The sequence below is a fragment of the Lynx canadensis genome, chromosome D3 (genome assembly GCF_007474595.2).
Source record: "Lynx canadensis isolate LIC74 chromosome D3, mLynCan4.pri.v2, whole genome shotgun sequence".
Lineage (NCBI taxonomy): Eukaryota > Metazoa > Chordata > Mammalia > Carnivora > Felidae > Lynx > Lynx canadensis.
In genome coordinates this window covers 27190113-27208840 of record NC_044314.2, presented here as the reverse complement: position 1 = coordinate 27208840, position 18728 = coordinate 27190113, and the positions used below count along the sequence as shown (strand labels likewise).

Here is an 18728-nt window from a genome sequence, read left to right as displayed (position 1 = left end):
TTACATCCTAAGGTAGGGCAAAAAAGATTTGTAGAGCAGTGATATGTGGTGATACTTGCTCAGCTTATTAAGTGGATTGCCTGTGGTTTTGAAAAGCTTCCTCCTCTTAATAGTCATATTGGAATCCACTGGGTGGCAAGAACACAGCACACTACCTTAAGGGTCACTCTTGCATAAGACATTAATGCATCAGTCCCTAATTTGGAAACCTGTGGTCACTCAGCAAGGCAGAATTTGTCTCTCTCCCTTGGTGTAATGATTTTTATTTTGTAATCTCTCTTGGGGTAATTCCTTGCAGGCTTGGCATGTTGAGAATCAAATACTGCCTCTAACAATATGGTCGTGATTCTCTGCTTGGCTGATTTAGCTCAGCATTTAAGTAACCACTAATCTTCTGAAAGCACCAGGGTCTACTTAGAGAAATCCCTGTTGTCTGCAAGGATGGAAACAAAATCAGCATGAAGGAAGCATTAGTTACTAAACACAAATCAATCTTTTTTTTTTTTTTTTTCCACCTAGCTGTATGCGATGTCACCATCAGAGGCATGGTTTCTGGGCAGTCTTCCTTTTGTAGGTACAAGAGCAGTCGTCATAAGCAAAGGAGATGAGTTGGGGAATAAGAAGGAGTAAAAAGAGTTTATTGAAGTTCCTGAGTGGAGATCAAACTACATTATAATGGATGAGTATCATAAATGAGGAGTAAAAGAAGCCAGATACAAAACAATGTTCTGTACAAGGTCCTTTGCTAAAGTTCAAAACCAGGCAAAGCTGATCTTTGTTGAGTGGAGGAATAACTGGACAGGGGTGCAAGGTGGCTCTCTGGGTGCTGGAAGCCTAAGTAGGTTCATCTTGTGAAAATCCATTGAGTTTTGATTTGTTGACTTCATGACTTGATTTTTGAACTTTGATGAATATGTATCATACTTCAATAAAAATGTTATTTAAAAACACATCCTAATATATTCTCTTTGACTTGAAAGAGAATTTGACATTTTCAAATTATTATACCTATGAGTTTATCAGCATTAATTTGGGTGATTCTTGCCTTGATTGCCTTGGTATTCTGAGTTAAGATTTAGTGAAGTCTGACTGTTGTAACATTATTCATTTCACACAGCTGGTGCAAACCTGTCCGCTCTAATGAGAAGGAAACTATCCAATGTCAACTTCAGACTTAAGAATGCTTGAATATATAGACCAGAGCCAACTCACAGGCCCACTTGGTATAACTTCATGGATATGGAAACACAATGACTTATTATTTGACTGTCTTTCTTGCAGAAACATCTGCTTACAGAGGACAGGAAGTGCATGCATTAGGGGCAAGTGGGCACTGAATCTAAAGTCAGGAGCCCTGGGATCTCTTCGCAGCTTTGCAATGTGGACATAAAATGTCACATCTCTCTTCTCCGTACCTCAGTTCCTTGTGTGTAAAATGAAGGGAAAGCATATGAATGAGAGACTGTCTTGGAAATAGTTTTGAGCTCCTGATGAAATATGAGTGACATAATCATCACTATTTAAGACAAATTCTGAAGATTATCACTAATAAAGATGATGACAAGACGTGGGACTGTCATTTGTACAAGGACAGAGGAGGCTTGTGATATGCAGAAAAGAGGCATGAAGGGAAGAACAGGAACCACACACCCGCGTTGTACAGAATTCTTTTTGCCAATAGATTCTATTAAGTTGGAAATATTCCAGAGGGGAGTTCCAGAGGGAAGGATGGGGAAGAATGATTCTGATAGGAATGGGTCACACTGATAAATGACCACAATCCTAGTTGGCCATGAGCACTTACAAATGCTCCCTCTGACATCTGAGTTTTTCCCTGATTTAGCAATTCCAGTTGTTAGGTCATCCTAATGTATTGTCACAGAAACAGCAAGCCTTAGTTTTGACATCCCTTCAATTCTAACAATTATATATGTCTTCTGCATAAGCAAAAAGTTGCTTTTGAAATGTTTAGGTATGTTCTGAATACAGTCAATGAATTTTTACTGTCTTCCTGAGAAGCCTGGAATATTTGTTTTTCAAATTGTTGCCAGGGATGTGACCTCGAACTTGGCTTCGACTCTAGAGAAACAGTGATTGGTTTAGGGAAGGAATGAATGACTCTTCCTACAGAAGACGTTCTCCAAGGTCTGTGTTGCCTGCAATTGTTCACATCACCGTCTGTCAGTAGCTCACCGAAAGCCAGATTTCGGGAAGGCTTTTACAAGCAAAGGAGAGGCAGAGAAGATGAGACACAGTAAGCATGATTGAGGACACTCCACTTTCCTGCAGAGGGGCAATACTCAGGCTGTTAGGGAGAACTGCAGAGAGCAGAACACCTCAAAACAGAACAAAGATCGCTTCTGCAGACTGATACAGACTTTTGTTACTTTTAGGAATTTTCCAGGGAATCTACAAAATGTACATAGCCACTGGCTTAGGAAGTCCCATGCCCGGGCATAACGAAGTTCATCAGTATATTGGCTGAAACGCAGGATGCAAGTTTACTAATCCCTTGGGCTATGTCGAAAACATCAATAAAGAACATAGCTGAGTAATAATTCAGAATTGAGGAAAATCTCTTTCTTCTGGTAAGCTTACCTTTTAGCTTTTGCTGAGATGGGCACCAAGCTTTTCTTTCCTGATCAAGCTTGCTGCATAGGGGATCTGTAAGATAAAAACAGGCAAAGCTGTCCAGATGAGCTCAATTAAAAAAAAAAATTTTTTTTAATGTTTATTCTCGAGAAAGAGAAAGAGCATGAGTGGGGAAGGGGCAGAGAGAGAGAGATGGAAACACAGAATCTGAAGCAGGCTCCGGGCTCCGAGGTGTCAGCACAGAGTCCCATGTGGGGCTCACACTCTCGAACTGTGAGATCATGACCTGAACTGAAGTTGGACGCTGAACCTACTGAGCCACCCATGTGTCTCCAGAGAAACTAAGTTCGAAGATAGGTGCATAGTGGAGACCTTTCATCATGCCTAGAAATTTGAATGCCAGTAAATCCCTCCCTAAGGAGAAAAGGTCTCCATCCAATCGGCAATAGCATGGAGCTTCTGGGATATAGCAATTCCTAAGGCCTGTTAAAAAGCATATCAAGGACAACCAGTGATCACAGTAGACTCTTGCTAGAGCTAGTCTCTGAGGTCAGTATATGACATTTCACCTTAAGAAGTTTTTTTTTTAATTTTCATTTAATAATATGGTACTGTTATTTTTTTATTTAGGTATGAAAACTAAGTTATGATGTTATAACGTATGTCCAAAGTAAAGAGACAAGGATGTGATTACAAACTAGTTCAATGCCATCTTTCATTTAATTACAGTGACCGACTATGCTATTATTATAAATCACAAAAATAAGATGAACTAACTAAACACAAATTATTACTCTGGGTAATTTCCCAATAACTACTAAGAAGCATCAGAAATAATTGCACTGAGTGGAAAATACAACCCTTGAGAATACTACCTGGATAAACTTGAAAAGTACTTTTCAGTACTGGGACTTCAAATGAAAGCCTATCCCATTTGATACATTACTTTTCATTAGAAAATCTGAATGGCTAAAATTGGACTGCATGTCTTATTTAGATTTACCTTTCCATTAACCCCAGTTAAGGTAGTCTATCATTATGTTCCTTACCTTCATCATTATAAGACTCAGGACTCTAGAGATTTGCATCTATCATGCATTTAAAGAAACACATATTCAGCTTTCTAGAATATAACATGAAATATGGCTGTGATGTGAAAGCAGTGAGGGAAATAAAACTATTTTCATCCGATTCAGCAATGTTTTTGAATACTGGTACATACGCTCTCCATGTTTCCGGCATATCTGTGTTTTGTTCTCCTGATCCCCCATCCACAAATATAAGCCTTTTCTAGTGGGAAGAGACTATGAATCTGTGAGTGACTAATATAGTCCCAATCATATTGGGACCACTATGCCATAATAACTGGTCAGCTAAATAGCCTTTTTTTTTTTTAATTTTTTTTTTAACGTTCATTTATTTTTGAGACAGAGAGAGACAGAGCATGAACGGGGGAGGGGCAGAGAGAGGGAGACACAGAATCGGAAGCAGGCTCCAGGCTCCGAGCCATCAGCCCAGAGCCCGACGCGGGGCTCGAACTCACGGACCGTGAGATCGTGACCTGAGCTGAAGTCGGAGGCTTAACCGACTGAGCCATCCAGGCGCCCCTGAATAGCCTTTTTAATGGCAAAAAAGAGAGAGGACTAACATAACCATCTCACTCTTTTGATACACAGGCACAACATGGATGATTCCGATAGCCACATATCTGATCAAGAGCACAGACAGCATGAATGAAGTGCCCTTATGGCCTTCATATTTGAGTACCAACCTCATATTTGAGGACATGAGCTGCGATGAGCCGGATGACGACAAGAGCAGTCACATAGGGTCCTACTCTAGTTACCTCTTCTTCTCACTGGACATCATGCTACATCTGCTCTCAACAGAGATGCACGTTTCCCATCATAGCGTTTGCTGCGACATGCCAAACACAGGGATTGCCTCTCTCTTTCTGTGCATGATATAACGGAGCCTTGAATGGAATTCTATTAGTTAGGATAACAAGTAGAAATGATGTAAACCTCGGGGCAAGAGGAATTACCTAATACAATGTGCTTGTGTCACGCTCGCATTTAGAGACAGTCCTCGACATCAAGACTCCGGTACCACAGTGACTGAGAAAGTGACCCGTCCTGTTCCATCCCAGGCCCTACTGCAAGTTAACATCGCCAGGGGCCCACCGCCTCATCAAAGCCGATAAACTACTCATCCTAACCCTAAGAAAACTGTGGGAAGGACACTGCTTTCATATCTAAGTCAGAATGCCTTTTTCCTTCCTTCCTTTTGCCCCAGAAACAATGTAGCATTTCATTAAGGTGGGACGCTGAGGGGAAAAAAAAAAAGCTTAGGAAAAAAAGGATGTTTCCATATATGCACATTTGATTCCCAAATCTACAGACTGGAATTTAAATCCGTTTGAAGAATTACCCACACTCAAACATTGTTGCATTTATGTCCTTAAAACCAAGTGAAATAAAAGCCAAACAAAAACAAAGGCAAAAAGTGCATGAGGTTGTGAGCTGAAAATCATGTATTTTTAATGGTAGGTCCTAAGTCATGAACGACAAAGAATATACTGCCATGTGGCCCAACTGTTCGTGGGAATTACCCTGTTTCATCAATTCTAAAATGTACTTTTCCCCCCTCACGTTTTAATGTCTCTGAAATTAGGTGTCTTATAATTGATGGTATCTTGGAATAATAGTTGAAAGTTTCTTTTCTCGTGATACATCAAGTAATGGTGTCTCTTACAACTGACAGTGCTTTGGATTCCATGAAATGCAATACTTGATTCACAGAGACCTCTGCAAACACTCCCCAATTTGGGAGCTCACGCTCCTGGAGGCTCCATTTGAGCTAATTATTCCATTACGTTTCCTGTTCTGGAACTTACAAAAACTTTCTTTCCATTTTGACCAGCTTACTATTTTTTTTAATGTTTATTGATTTTTGAGAGAGAGAGAGAGAGAGAGAGAGAGAGAGAGAGAGGACAAGTAGGGGTGGGACAGAGAGAGAGGGAGACGCAGAATCTGAAGCAGACTCCAGGCCCTGAGTTGTCAGCACAGAGCCTGACGCGGGGCTTGGAACTCGTGAACTGTGAGATCATGACCGAAGTCAGTGCTTAACTAACTGAGCCATCCAGGCGGGCCATCCATTTTGACCAGCTTAGAAATCACCAAGATTTTCATGGAAAAAAAAATCTCTCAAAGCTATATAATAAGTTCTAAATTAGTCACCTAGTGGGCACGAGTCTATCAAAAGTCTGGGGTCTTAACAAGAAAGATAACTTCCTAGTTTGTGCCAAGAAAGAATTAGCCTGAGCTCAGACATTCAGGTGGGTTAACATGTCAAAAGGAGAATGAGGAGAAGGCCACATAACCAAGGAACAAGTGATTGCCTGGTCAGGATGCATGGCAATCGATCAGTAATGGGGAAAGGACCCACTGTAGTCAAAGTCTGGTCTGCTGCTGGGGAATGTTAAGGCAGCATCCAGTCCTCTGACTTGCAGGGACCTCCTTTTCTTGCATATTTAGCCACAAAACCAAAATCCTCTAGTGGCCTAGGGATCTTTTCCTATGAATATAGTGCCAAACAGTAACTGTACAACCTACCTTAAAAAAAAAAATACATAGGACATATTTTTAAAAACTCTCTGGGTTGAGACGTTAGAAGTCTGGACAAGTTCCCATCCTAATGAATCCTGGACAACCTCCAAGGAAAGACTGTATCACTGAAGAGCTGTGCCCTTGCCAAGGAGAGAGGGCCCCTCCAGCAGCAGTCAAGACCTCACTCCTTTCCCTGCAAGGAAGCTCTGTGCTCCCAGCAACAGGAAGTTGTAAACTGCTTTTTTACAAGTCCACAGTGAACGAAACATTAGCACTAAATCTATCGATTGAGCATTATTTTAATTGAGGCTTTTAATGAAGAACTTTGAGACCAAGTTTCCCCTGCTGTGTGTGAGTGCAGCATTCTGGATAAAACAGCAGAGGGCACTTCGAGACTAGCACATTTTCTCCATCTACGCGCCTCTTGGTAGCAATCTAGCAAGTTCAAAGGATGTGAATCTGGATCTAGCCGTTTATCACAAGCTCTCTTCTGCAGCTGCACAAGGTCCTTCGAGAACTCTGACTAAAGAAGAGTATGTCTTCAACAAACTTACAGTAGTAGTAACTTCTATACAGATGCACTGGCTTGAAAGAAAATTGTTGCCAAATTATCAATGAAAAAAAAAGTTACCAAGGCGTCATGATGTGTAAATTATATTATATTCCAGTCCTTGAAAAACCTTAATCAAAAGGTGATACACTGAGTAAAACACCTTCAGCTTCTTTTTTTAATTTTTAAAGATTGAGATATAATTGAGATACAACATTGTCTTAGCTTTTTCATCTTCTTAACTGTACAGCACGATGGGTTTTGTTTTCAAAATTGAACCAACTTTTCCTTGAGTCACAATCCATTTGTGAATGAGATTTTTTTTCCTTTGTGCTATAATACAAACTAAGATTTTCACGAGCTTGTTAAGTTTTAGAACTTTTGTATTTGGTTCATAGTGAGAAGAATCTATTTCTTTGCTTGTACAGCTAACTCTGGCTTAGTAAGGAAAACACTTTAAACATTTGAAAACCCAGGGCAGGCGTGGAAGACTTTACTGCAAACTGTGTGAAGTACTTATAGACTCTAATTTTAAGCAATTAAAAAAAATTAGCATGTTGCCCATGTATAAATGTTAAACAAACTGCGTAGGCTTTAAATCTCACATTGAGATAAACGCACATTCATTTATAAGTGTACAAAGAGAGTCAATTATTTGACTCCATAGTCATTACACCTTTGCATTTAACAAACTGAAAAAGGAAGCAACGGTGCAGAAATCGCAGTCAGCAGAGAATCTGAAAATGCAGGAGCCAAAGAAATTCATAAGTTTTCTTTCTACAGCAATGATACCCAAGATGCTTTCGATAAAATCTTTTGAATAAGAACACTGCGTAACAGCATAGAATAAATGCACTGTGGGTCTATGGGAATTGTTACAAAATATGATGGTTTTAATATATTTGAATTCTCCATGATTGCAGGATAGGATGGGTTTTTATGTCATCTAAAGGAAAAAAAAAAGCCTATTCTGCAGGCAAATGACTATTCTGTCATATATGCTCTGTAAGCTTTAAATATAAAATAGTTTAAATGTAAAATAATAATTTTGAGTGAAATGCTCTATTCTCAAGAAGCAAAGCATGTAACCATATTTACTGATGAATTAGATCATTCAACTAAAACTACTGAGAAAGTCAATAATTATGATATCTAGCAACTTCTTGAAAATCTTTAGATCGAAGTCTCTCAGGACATTAACCCCCCCACCAGTACTTTAGCAAATAAAACAAGCTGAATAAGGGATTTGATAAATTTCTGTTCAGGTGAACTGGAGTCTGCTGCCTCAATTCCAAAGCAGATGGTATAATGTGAACCCAGGTCCTTCTTGCACAAAAATATATCTAGGCATCAGGACTTGAATAGTCCCACTATTAGAGGTACTGCTTTGAGAAGAGGCATGCTATGAAATTTATTACTCATACTGGCAGAGCATTTGATAACTTGCGTGGGCATTTCATGTTTATTAGGCACCTGTGTCTTACTTACTATATTCCTATCAGGGCACAGGTTGGAGCTTCCGAATTCCTTTGGATGAGGAGCTGACACTTAATGGACTATATGGGAGTAGTCTTGATTTGAAGTTTGCAGACCTGCCAGCCTGTGTCTGTTAGTCACAAGGACAGTGCAGTAATAGGGGAACACCTCATAATTCACCACTATGGCTTTCTTTAGTCGTTTTAGTAGTAGTTTCTTAGCACAAAAGACAGTTCGAGGAAATCAGGAACGAGCCAGGGAAATTTGGAAAAGAATTAAGAGGACCACTCTATGGGAGTATCAGAGTTGAGTCAGGGGTCATCCCTGGGTGGTGATTCATTCAGCAAATGTTTATGATAGCCATCGGATGATAGGTACTGGAGGCTGCATGAAGACCCTCCCCATGTTAAGGCAGGGGACCCAAGAGAAGAAGTGGGAGGGACAAATCACGTCTATTTCACCTGTTTCTTGTTGTCAGCCTGGATGTGGTTTTGCGGATTTCAGAAATTATACGGTACCTACAGGGCTGGGGGGAAAAATGTCTAGCTTCTCCCAAGGAATTTAATTTGTGACCAGGAATAATTTACTATCTAGAGAAATCTGAATTAATAACACTTGTCTACATAAATGAATATATGATGATAAAATATTTTGCAATATAGTGTAATAAAAACGCTTAGTAATACCAGTTTATCCCTTGCATGCACCAAATATCTCAAAAGACACGAGACATTTTTTCTGCTATCAATACTGTTTACTACATGGACGCAGTATCATTTCCTCTTTTACTAAGGAAACCTAATGTCAAAGAAAATTAAGACATTTAAGCTATGTAACTGACCTTAAATAGGGGCACTGAAATAAATACCTACTCCCTCTTCTAAAGCCCATATTGCTATACGCAACCACTCTAAAATCACAAATTTTTGGTTGTATGCGTGGCAGTTTTTAAGAGTCAGAAAGTGATATGTAGAATCAGTAAGGTCTGAAAATTTTATATCTTTCTGTCACCAATTATTTATTTAAATTCTTCCTTTATATAGGGGTGCCTGGCTGGTTTGGTTGGTCGAGTGTGAGATTCTTGATCTTGGGGTTGGGAGTTTGAGTCCCACATTGGGTATAGAGATTACTTAAAAATAAAATATTAAAAAAAATTCTTCTTTTGGACAAAGAAAACAATTAGAATAGTCACAGCAAGTAATCAATAGCTCTTATTATCTAGGTATCAAAAGCTAAGAACAGTAGATACATTTTTTTTAAGCCTTTGGGGGCTTAGTAATCAATCAATTGAGAAAAAGCCTCTGTACTCCCCCCCTCCCATGACTTTAAGTGCAAACAAACCAAACACAAACAAAAACAAAAGCAGAAGAAAAGTCCTGTTTAAGAGGTATCTTACATTGAGGTGACATTCAGAACAGAGAAATGTTAACCGGCCATTGAGGTCAATGAAGACCAGTGGGAATGGTCTAAGAGTACAAACAGCACTTTTAACAAAGCCCCAGAATGGAGGCACTACAAGGTGGCTTTAAAAATGACTCCGAGGGGCACCTGGGTGGCTCAGTGGGTTGAATGTCTGACTTGAGCTCAGGTCATGATCTTACAGTTCTTGAGTTCGAGCCCTGCATCAGGCTCTGTGCTGACAGTCTGTTTCAGATTCTGTCTCCCTCTCTCTCTGCCCCTCCCCTGCTCGTGCTCTGTCTCTCTCTCTCTCGAAAATAAGTAAACATTAAACAAATTAAAAATAAATAAATAAAAAATAAAAAACAACTCCAAGCAATCTCCATTAACACAAGCATGATTTCTCTGATGCAGAAGGAAAATATTAATACTTATCTTCCTTGAGTTATCCTGACAGAGAGCTAGATACCTGGCTGTCTAGACAAGACAGGTGGATATACGTAGATACATGCTTAATAAAATACAGGTAACAGGGAGCAGCTCGGAAACGTCCAGCAACCAGGGCGCCTGGGTAGCTCAGTCGGTTAAGCGTCCGACTTCGGCTCACGTTGTGATCTCACGGTCCGTGAGTTCGAGCCCCGCGTCGGGCTCTGTGCTGACAGCTCAGAGCCTGGAGCCTGTTTCAGATTCTGTGTCTCCCTCTCTCTGACCCTCCCCCATTCATGCTCTGTCCCTCTCTGTCTCAAAAATAAACATTAAAAAAAAAATTAAAAAAAAAAAAAGAAAACGTCCAGCAACCCTAATTATAATAGTCACGCTGGGAATACCACTAAGGATCAGTGTATGTCTCCATCCAGGCGATTAAAAAATATCTTACAAATATGGAGCAGAAATTATCGTCCCCACTGTACTCAGGAAAATGAGAGAGTATGAGAGACTGTTTTAAAAGCCCTAATGATTAATACCAGATCTGTCTGCTTGGGGATGAAGGGTGGTGAATTCAGAATGAAAAAAACCCCAAAAACCCCACTACGTTTATTCACCAGGCACCTTCCTGCTTCCCTGTTTCCACATAAATACAACTGACTGTCCACTTTTTGGTATGATTAGGAGAGGGTGAATAACACACTTCATTTGGAAATAATCATTTCTTTGAATCACCCTTCAAGTGACTTCATTTTTTTTGTTATTTTTTTTCTTTTTTCTTTTAATATGAAATTTGTTGTCAAATTGGTTTCCATACAACACCCAGTGCTCATCCCAACAGGTGCCCTCCTCAATGCCCATCCCCACCCTCCCCTCCCTCCCACTCCCCCATCAACCTTCAGTTTATTCTCAGTTTTTAAAAGTCTCTTATGCTTTGGCTCCCTCCTTCTCTAACTTTTTTTTTCCTTCCCCTCCCCCATGGTCTTCTGTTAAGTTTCTCAGGATCCACAAAGGAGTGAAAACATACGGTATCTGTCTTTCTTTCTCTGTATTACTTATTTCACTTAGCATAACACTCTTCAGTTCCATCCACGAAAACCTCTCTGACCTCAGCCGCAGCAATTTCTTACTTGACACATCTCCAAAGGCAAGGGAATTAAAAGCAAAAATGAACTATTGGGACCTCATGAAGATGAAAAGCTTCTACGCTGCAAAGCAAACAATTAACAAAACTAAAAGGCAACCAACGGAATGGGAAAAGATAGTTGCAAATGACATATCAGACAAAGGGCTAGTATCCAAAATCTATAAAGAACTCACCAAACTCCACACCCGAAAAACAAATAATCCAGTGAAGAAATGGGCAGAAAACATGAATAGACACTTCCCTTCAAGTGACTTTAATTGATTAAGTGTATTTATACTAAGTTCTCTTGGCAGCAAAGGGTGTGGCTTAGGTCTGGGTAAGGGAAGGAGAGGAAGAGAGAAGACAGGAGCTTCTCGGGCATCCCAGCACCCCGTGCTCACAAGTTTGCACAGTGGGAGGCGGTGCAGGTACCTCTGGTTCACCCACAGAGACAATTTACACATCTGTCTATTAACACATGGTAGGTAGTTACATCTCGAGGAAACGAACTGACACATCTGTTTATCCTGTGTCTAAGTAAATCTTTTGGTAATTAGCATCTAAACCAGCTGAGAGGTAAGTGGTAAGTGGACCAAAGGGTTGCACGGCAAAAAAAAACGTGAATAGTTTCTTACACGCTGGGTGGTCTGCAAACAAACCCATCAAGTCAGGTTGATTTTTAAGTAGAAATCATCTTACGATTTGTAATTGCTGCACCATTTCTTCTCGGTAGGCTAGTTCCCTTTTCATCTGATCCTGGAAATTATCTGGTAGGAGAGAGAAATAGAGAAAGACATCAATTAAAGTTGCAAAATCTTATTTTAGTAATTTTAGGAACAATGCTCCTGATGGTGCCAGAGAAGCCCCTCTCCCTTTTCAGTATTTTTAGAAAGTATTGTGTGTGTGTTGTTTGTTTGTTTTTTTTTTTAAAGTATATCACATGGCTTTTTGAAGGGATGTTTTTAAGGCTCACTAATGAGAACAGAGAAAATTTTGAGGGGGTAGGGTCTCTATCTCATAGTTCACAGTATCCCATGGCCCATCTAGATGATCCCTCGCATATAATAGAATGCCTGTGCGGTCATGTTCTCCAGCTTTGTGCACTCAAGCCAGTCACAGATTATCAACAGCTTCCACTGTCTACAGAAGGCTAGTGTGAGTGAGGGGGTGAACCTCAGATCTAGGTGGGTCACAGGAAAGGCAGACCCTTGTCTGCTAAGACAAAGGCCCATGAGCCACGCCTGCCTCACCTCAATCCCAAGAGAGTGATAAACATACTCTGACTCTGCCAACCTGCAAACTCTCTCACCCTGCATCAGCCTTATTTGTCCTCCGTGGGCCAGGAGCAGTTCTACAGACCTTGCCTCCATCCGAGAAAGGGATCGGGGAAGAGCTTTCAGAGATACCGTTATGCAAAGTATCTTTGCCAGTCTTCATATTGATCATTTTTATTAGGAAACGACTTTCCAACATGTATCATGTTGCAACGTCTCCATGTGATCTTTTCATTTATTAAAAAAAATTTTTTTTTAATTTTTTAATGTTTATTTTTGAGAGAGAGACACACAGAGCAGGAGCAGGGGAGGGGCAGAGAGAGAGGGAGACACAGAATCCAAAGCAGGCCCTGGGCTCCGCACTGACCGCTCAGAGCCCAACACGGGGCTGAACCCACGATCCGCAAGATCATGCCCTGAGCCGAAGTCAGATGCTCAACTGACTGAGCCACCCAGGCACCCCTCCATGTGATCCTTTTAAAAGCGTGGGCCCAGCTAACTTTAGCATTTTCTGCCTTCAATGAGAACGTCACACGATTTCCTATTGAATCTGTTGTGGATAGTCAGGGTAACAGTTTGGGGAAACCAGAAACTTTGTCACATCTTTTCCTCTGCTCTTCCCTTCACCTCTGCAGCCACTGGTGTGTGAGTCCTTTATGGTCTGATGCCATCCTCGCTTCCCTTTGCCATTGTCACCTCCCCAACACAGACACCTCTTCCCTGGGTAGCTTCCCAACTGACCACTTGGTCACCGGTCCCCCCCTCTGCAAATCCCCTTTCCTTCTGCTGAAAACTCTATGATGGCTTCCCAACGTTTACAAGATGATGAATCCTTTACCTCTTGTGAGGTTCTGGGACTTGGAAATTAAAAACACCGTCCTTTTAATTTTTTTGACTTCTACTTTTCTATATTATTTGAATTCCTTCCCTATCCCATGCATGTTTTTAAAATTTTTTTTAACGTTTATTTATTTTTGAGACAGAGAGAGACAGAGCATGAACGGGGGAGGGGCAGAGAGAGAGGGAGACACAGAATCGGAAGCAGGCTCCAGGCTCTGAGCCATCGGCCCAGAGCCCGACGCGGGGCTCGAAATCACGGACCGTGAGATCGTGACCTGAGCTGAAGTCGGACGCTTAACTGACTGAGCCACCCAGGCGCCCCATGCATGTTTTTAAAATTAGTTAATTAATTCATCAATTAATTAATACTTGGGGGTTTTTTTAGAGCAGTTTTAGGATCACCACAAAATTAAGGGGAAGGTACAGAGACTTCCCATTTACCCACTGCCCCCACACCTGCATATCCTCCCTCATTATCAACAACCCTCACCAGAGAGGGACATTTGTTACAATGGATGGACTCACACTGACACATCATCATCATCCAAAGTCCGTAGTTCGTCTTAGGGTTCACTTTTGGTATTGTACCTTTTATGGATCTGGACAAATATATAATGACATATATCTACCAGCATAATATCAGAGAAAATATAGAATATTTTCACTGTCCTAAAATCCTCTGTGCTCTCCCTATTCATCCCTCTCCTCCACCCTACCCCTGGCAACAACTGACCTTTTATTGTCTCCACAGTTTTGCCTTTTATATTTTTTAAAAAAGACTCATTCCCTACTCTGAATTTATTGTGAAAGGTATTGTAATAGGGCACTATGTGTATGTGGCACAATGCAAGGGGCAAGGGAGAAGCCCTTATCCTCTTGGGGAGTAAAGGCGGAGGAAATGCTTGAGCAGAGATGTAAAGAACAGTGTTTTATAGAAAGACAAGGGAGGAGGAGTGGGGAATAGCAGGTGGCTTAGTTGGTTGCAGCACAGAGGATAGAGGAAACCCCTGCACCCCATCACCCACCAAACCTTACCGGGGTACCTCCCTGGGATCCCAGAAGATGATAAGGACAACTCAGAGTGGAATGGTCATACTTAGTCCTTACTTAACTCATGCTCATTGCTCTAGGAGGGTACACTTAATACAATTCTTTAAGATAAAATGAAAAAAGGGGCACCTGGGTGGCTCAGTCAGTTCAGCATCCAACTTCGGCTCAGGTCATGATCTCACAGTTTATGGGTTCAAGCCTTGCATCAGGCTCTGTGCTGATGGCTCAGAGCTCAGAGCCTGCTTCGGATTCTGTGTCTCCCTCTCTCTCTCTGCCCCTCTCCCACTTGTGTTCTGTCTGTCTCTCTCTCTCAAAAACAAATAAACATTAAAAAAAGATAAAATGGAAAAAAAAGCCATTAAAGTATCAGAAAAAATGGTGAATATTTTTATAAAACTTGGGTGGGGAAGGATATCAAAGATAGAAAAACTGAAAAAGGAAAAAATTGATAGATTTGATTAGACAAACATTTAAAACTTCAGTATGACAATAAACTACAAAAAAATTGAACCCTCAAAACATAGAAGATCACAGTCAACATCCAAAGCTAATTGACACAAATAAAAGAATATGTGTGATGTGGCAAAGAATATTTTAGTATATAAAGGGTTCATGGAGATCAATAAGAATACTGAGAAGAGAATATGATGGGCATTCACAAAACCTACAAATGGAAAGCAGACATGAAAAATGTTCACCATCCCGAGCAATGAAAGAAAACAGTATGAGCTACTATTTTTTTCATTTAACTTAGCAGAGATTGAAAGAAAAGGTGTTCCTTTTAGTACAGCCTTTCTGGAGAGCAAATAGACATTACGTATCAAGAGCTTGAAAAAGTGCATATTCTTTAACACAGGAAGCCTTTCAAGAGTTTATCCTGAGGGAATCGCCATAGATGTGGGTACGGATTTAGCTACGGCGAAACCCATCACCTAAAGCTTTGATAACTTTAACGTCCAACATGGAGTACATTTATAAACTCAAAACGTATTAAAGACCTAAATGTGAGGCCCAAAACCATAAGGACAAGAACACAGGCAGTAATTTCTTTGACATCAGTCATAGCAACATTTTTCTAGATATGTCTCCTCAGGCAAGGGAAACTAAAGCAAAAATAAACTACTGGGACGACATCAAAATAAAAAGCTTTTGTACAGTGAAGGAAATCATCCACAAAACAAAAAGGCCACATGCTGGATGGGAAAAATATTTGCAAATGACATATCCAATAAGGGGTTGATATCCAAAACACATAAAGAACTTATACAACTCCGTAACAAAAGAAACGAATCTGATGAAAAGTGGGCAGAGAATCTAAAGAGACCTTTAAAAAATTTTTTTTTTCAACGTTTATTTATTTTTGGGACAGAGAGAGACAGAGCATGAACGGGGGAGGGGCAGAGAGAGAGGGAGACACAGAATGGGAAACAGGCTCCAGGCTCTGAGCCATCAGCCCAGAGCCTGACGCGGGGCTCGAACTCACGGACCGCGAGATCGTGACCTGGCTGAAGTCGGACGCTTAACCGACTGCGCCACCCAGGCGCCCCTAAAGAGACCTTTAGGTTGTCCATCCAGATGGCCAACAAACACATGAAAAGATGCTCAGTATCACCCATCGTGAGGGAAATGCATATCAAAACCACCATGAGATGTGGTTACACCTCACTCCGGTCAGAATGGCTAGCATCAAAAACACGAGGAACAACAAGTGTTGGCGAGAACATGGAGAAAAAGGAACCCTTGTGCACTGCTGATGGAAACGCAAATTGGCGCGGCCACGGTGGAAAACAGCGTGGAGGTTCCTCCAAAAATTAAAAATAGAAATACCATAGGATCCAATAATTCCACGACTGGGTATGTGCCCAAAGGAAACAAAAACACAAATTCAAAGAGACACGTACCTCCATATTTACTGCAGCGTTATTTATAATAGCCAATGTATGAAAGCAAACTAGGTGCCCATCAATAGACGAATCCATAAAGAAGACGTGCTATATATACACAAAATGGAATGTTACGCAGCCATAAAAAAATGATGAGCGTTTTTTTTTTTTTTTACTTTTTAATTTAATTTTAATTTTTTTGTCACTTGCGACAACATGGATAGACCTCGGGGGTGTTATGCTAAGTGAACAAAATCAGACGACGAAAGACAAATGCCACATGATTCCACTCATATGTGGAACCTGAAAAACAAAACAAATGAATGGACAAACAAACAAAGAGCAGAATCAGACCCGTAAGTGCAGAGAACAAACTGAAGGTGGCAGGAAGGGAAGGGGTGGGGGATGGGCAAAATGGGTGAAAGAGAGTAGGAGGCACAGGCTTCCACTCATGGAATGAATAAGTCACGGGGACAAAGGTACAGCATGGGGAATATAGTCAACGATACTGTAATGGCATCATGCGGTGACTGGTGGTAGCTATGCTTGTGGTGAGCATAGCATAACATACAGACATGTTGAATCACGAGTGTACATCTGAAATGAATGTAACTTTGTGTATCAACTATACTCAAACAAGCAAAGGTTTAAAAAAAAAAGTACATTTACTTGTAGTAATGGAAAGAGGCTCATGTTATGTGAAAAACGGGAGGGTAAAAGATGGAGTGCTGAATATTTCATTTTGTTTAAAAAAAAAGGATTGGGGCGCCTGGGTGGCTCAGTCGGTTAAGCGTCCGACTTCGGCTCAGGTCATGATCTCGCGGTCCGTGAGTTCGAGCCCCGCGTCGGGCTCTGTGCTGACCGCTCAGAGCCTGGAGCCTGTTTCAGACTCTGTGTCTCCCTCTCTCTCTGCCCCTCCCCCGTTCATGCTCTGTCTCTCTCTGTCTCAAAAATAAATAAACGTTAAAAAAAATTAAAAAAAAAAAAAAAGGATTCAATATGCATTAAAAACTGAAACTCCAAAATGTTAACATTGGTAATCTCCAGGTGACAAGACTACAAGCGATTTTTCTTTCCTTCTCTTTGAGTTTCCGTATGTTTAAGGTTTTCTACAACAAGCCATGTGTGTGGCTTTGGGGATATAAAAATTGCTAATCGGCAAATGGGAAAAAAAAACCCTAAAATTTCTTCTGTGTTCTAAAGGGTGATGAAGGCACAATTTAAGGAGAGAGAGAGAAGAAATCATTAAGTTGATTTCTCTAATGAGATGCACTTAAAACCCAACTATTTCTGGAAAATGATAGTAGAAAAGGACAACGTGCGTGCAGCCAACACAGCAGCGCAGGCTGTGCTCTGCAAATGTGGACAGTCTGAAAAGCCAGTGTTTTACAAACAGCCTACCTTCCTCAGACCTGAAATAAGAAAACCCATATGGAATATCTGGTCTACCCAGGAGATTCCCACTCATGAACCAATAGGTTTGGGGCTTATTTTGTTTGCATCATGTTCATTTTGCTATCACTACTTAAAAAAAATTTTTTTAAGTGTTTATTTATGTTTGAGAGAGAGAGACAGAGCATGAGCAGGGGAGGGGCAGAGAGAGAGGGAGACACAGAATCGGAAGCAGGCTCCAAGCTGTGAGCACAGAGCCCGGCGTGGGGCTTAAATCTCACAAACCGTGAGACTGTGACCTGAGCCAAGTCCTACGCTTAACCAGCCGAGCCACCCAGGTGCCCCTCTAGTTTGTTTTTAACAAAAGTAACCTTAAAATAACATGGAAGAGTAGTTCTTTACAAGAATCTAAAATGATGACGTAGTCAAAATCTACTACTGAAGTATTTCATGAAGCCCCAGTCACTGGGCCTTCCCTGCCATAACTCACTGGCCTTTCCATCAGTTCTCTTAAGTGCCATGAATTTGTCACATGCAAATCCAAGGACTCAACTTATGAGCCCTCACTAATCTCCTTTGTACAACAGTTTTCGGTTTCCCAACCTCATCCTTCATTGTCAGTTTTACTCTCTTTGAATATAACACCAAACTGTGTATCAGTCGTTTACTGAGAGTATATCATGTGCCCACAATATGTCAGGTGCTGCGCGGCCAGCAACAGAACATTTTCCTGAACCTATTGACAATGCCATGGGGTAGAAGGTGGCAGCAGGTGTGAAACAATCAAAAAGAAATCAACAAAAACACCCATAGGGCTAGAAATAAACATAGTAGGATGTCAGCAAAGAGTGCCTACTGTAAGACTATGAAGGCTTCCTGGAGGTGGTGGCTTGAAGTGAGTCCTAAATGATTAGGAATGTTTAGGCGAGGGGAGGCATTCCAGACCAGAGAAACATAGTCCGCAGAGGTCGAAAGCAAGAGGGCACAGTGATCTGTAGGGTAACTGGAGCTCAGCAAGGAGGAGAGTGGAGGTGAGACTGGAGAGGCTTGGTGGGCCAATTACGGAGCGTTTTAAGGGTCAGTCAGGAGTTAAATTAGATACAACATGATCAA

General features: G+C 41.0%; 1 protein-coding gene across 1 annotated transcript in view; it reads right to left on the bottom strand.

The window, feature by feature from the left end:
* Window positions 1–2601: 2601 nt before the first annotated feature.
* The window catches only part of SKOR2 (SKI family transcriptional corepressor 2), a 35969-nt gene continuing 19842 nt past the window's right edge, over window positions 2602–18728 (bottom strand). Inside the window, exons 6-7 of the mRNA XM_030292404.1 lie at window positions 11876–11943; window positions 2602–2664 (exon numbers count right to left, since the gene is read on the bottom strand). Coding sequence (XP_030148264.1) covers window positions 2602–2664; window positions 11876–11943 — 131 coding nt within the window. The remainder of the gene's footprint in view (window positions 2665–11875; window positions 11944–18728) is intronic.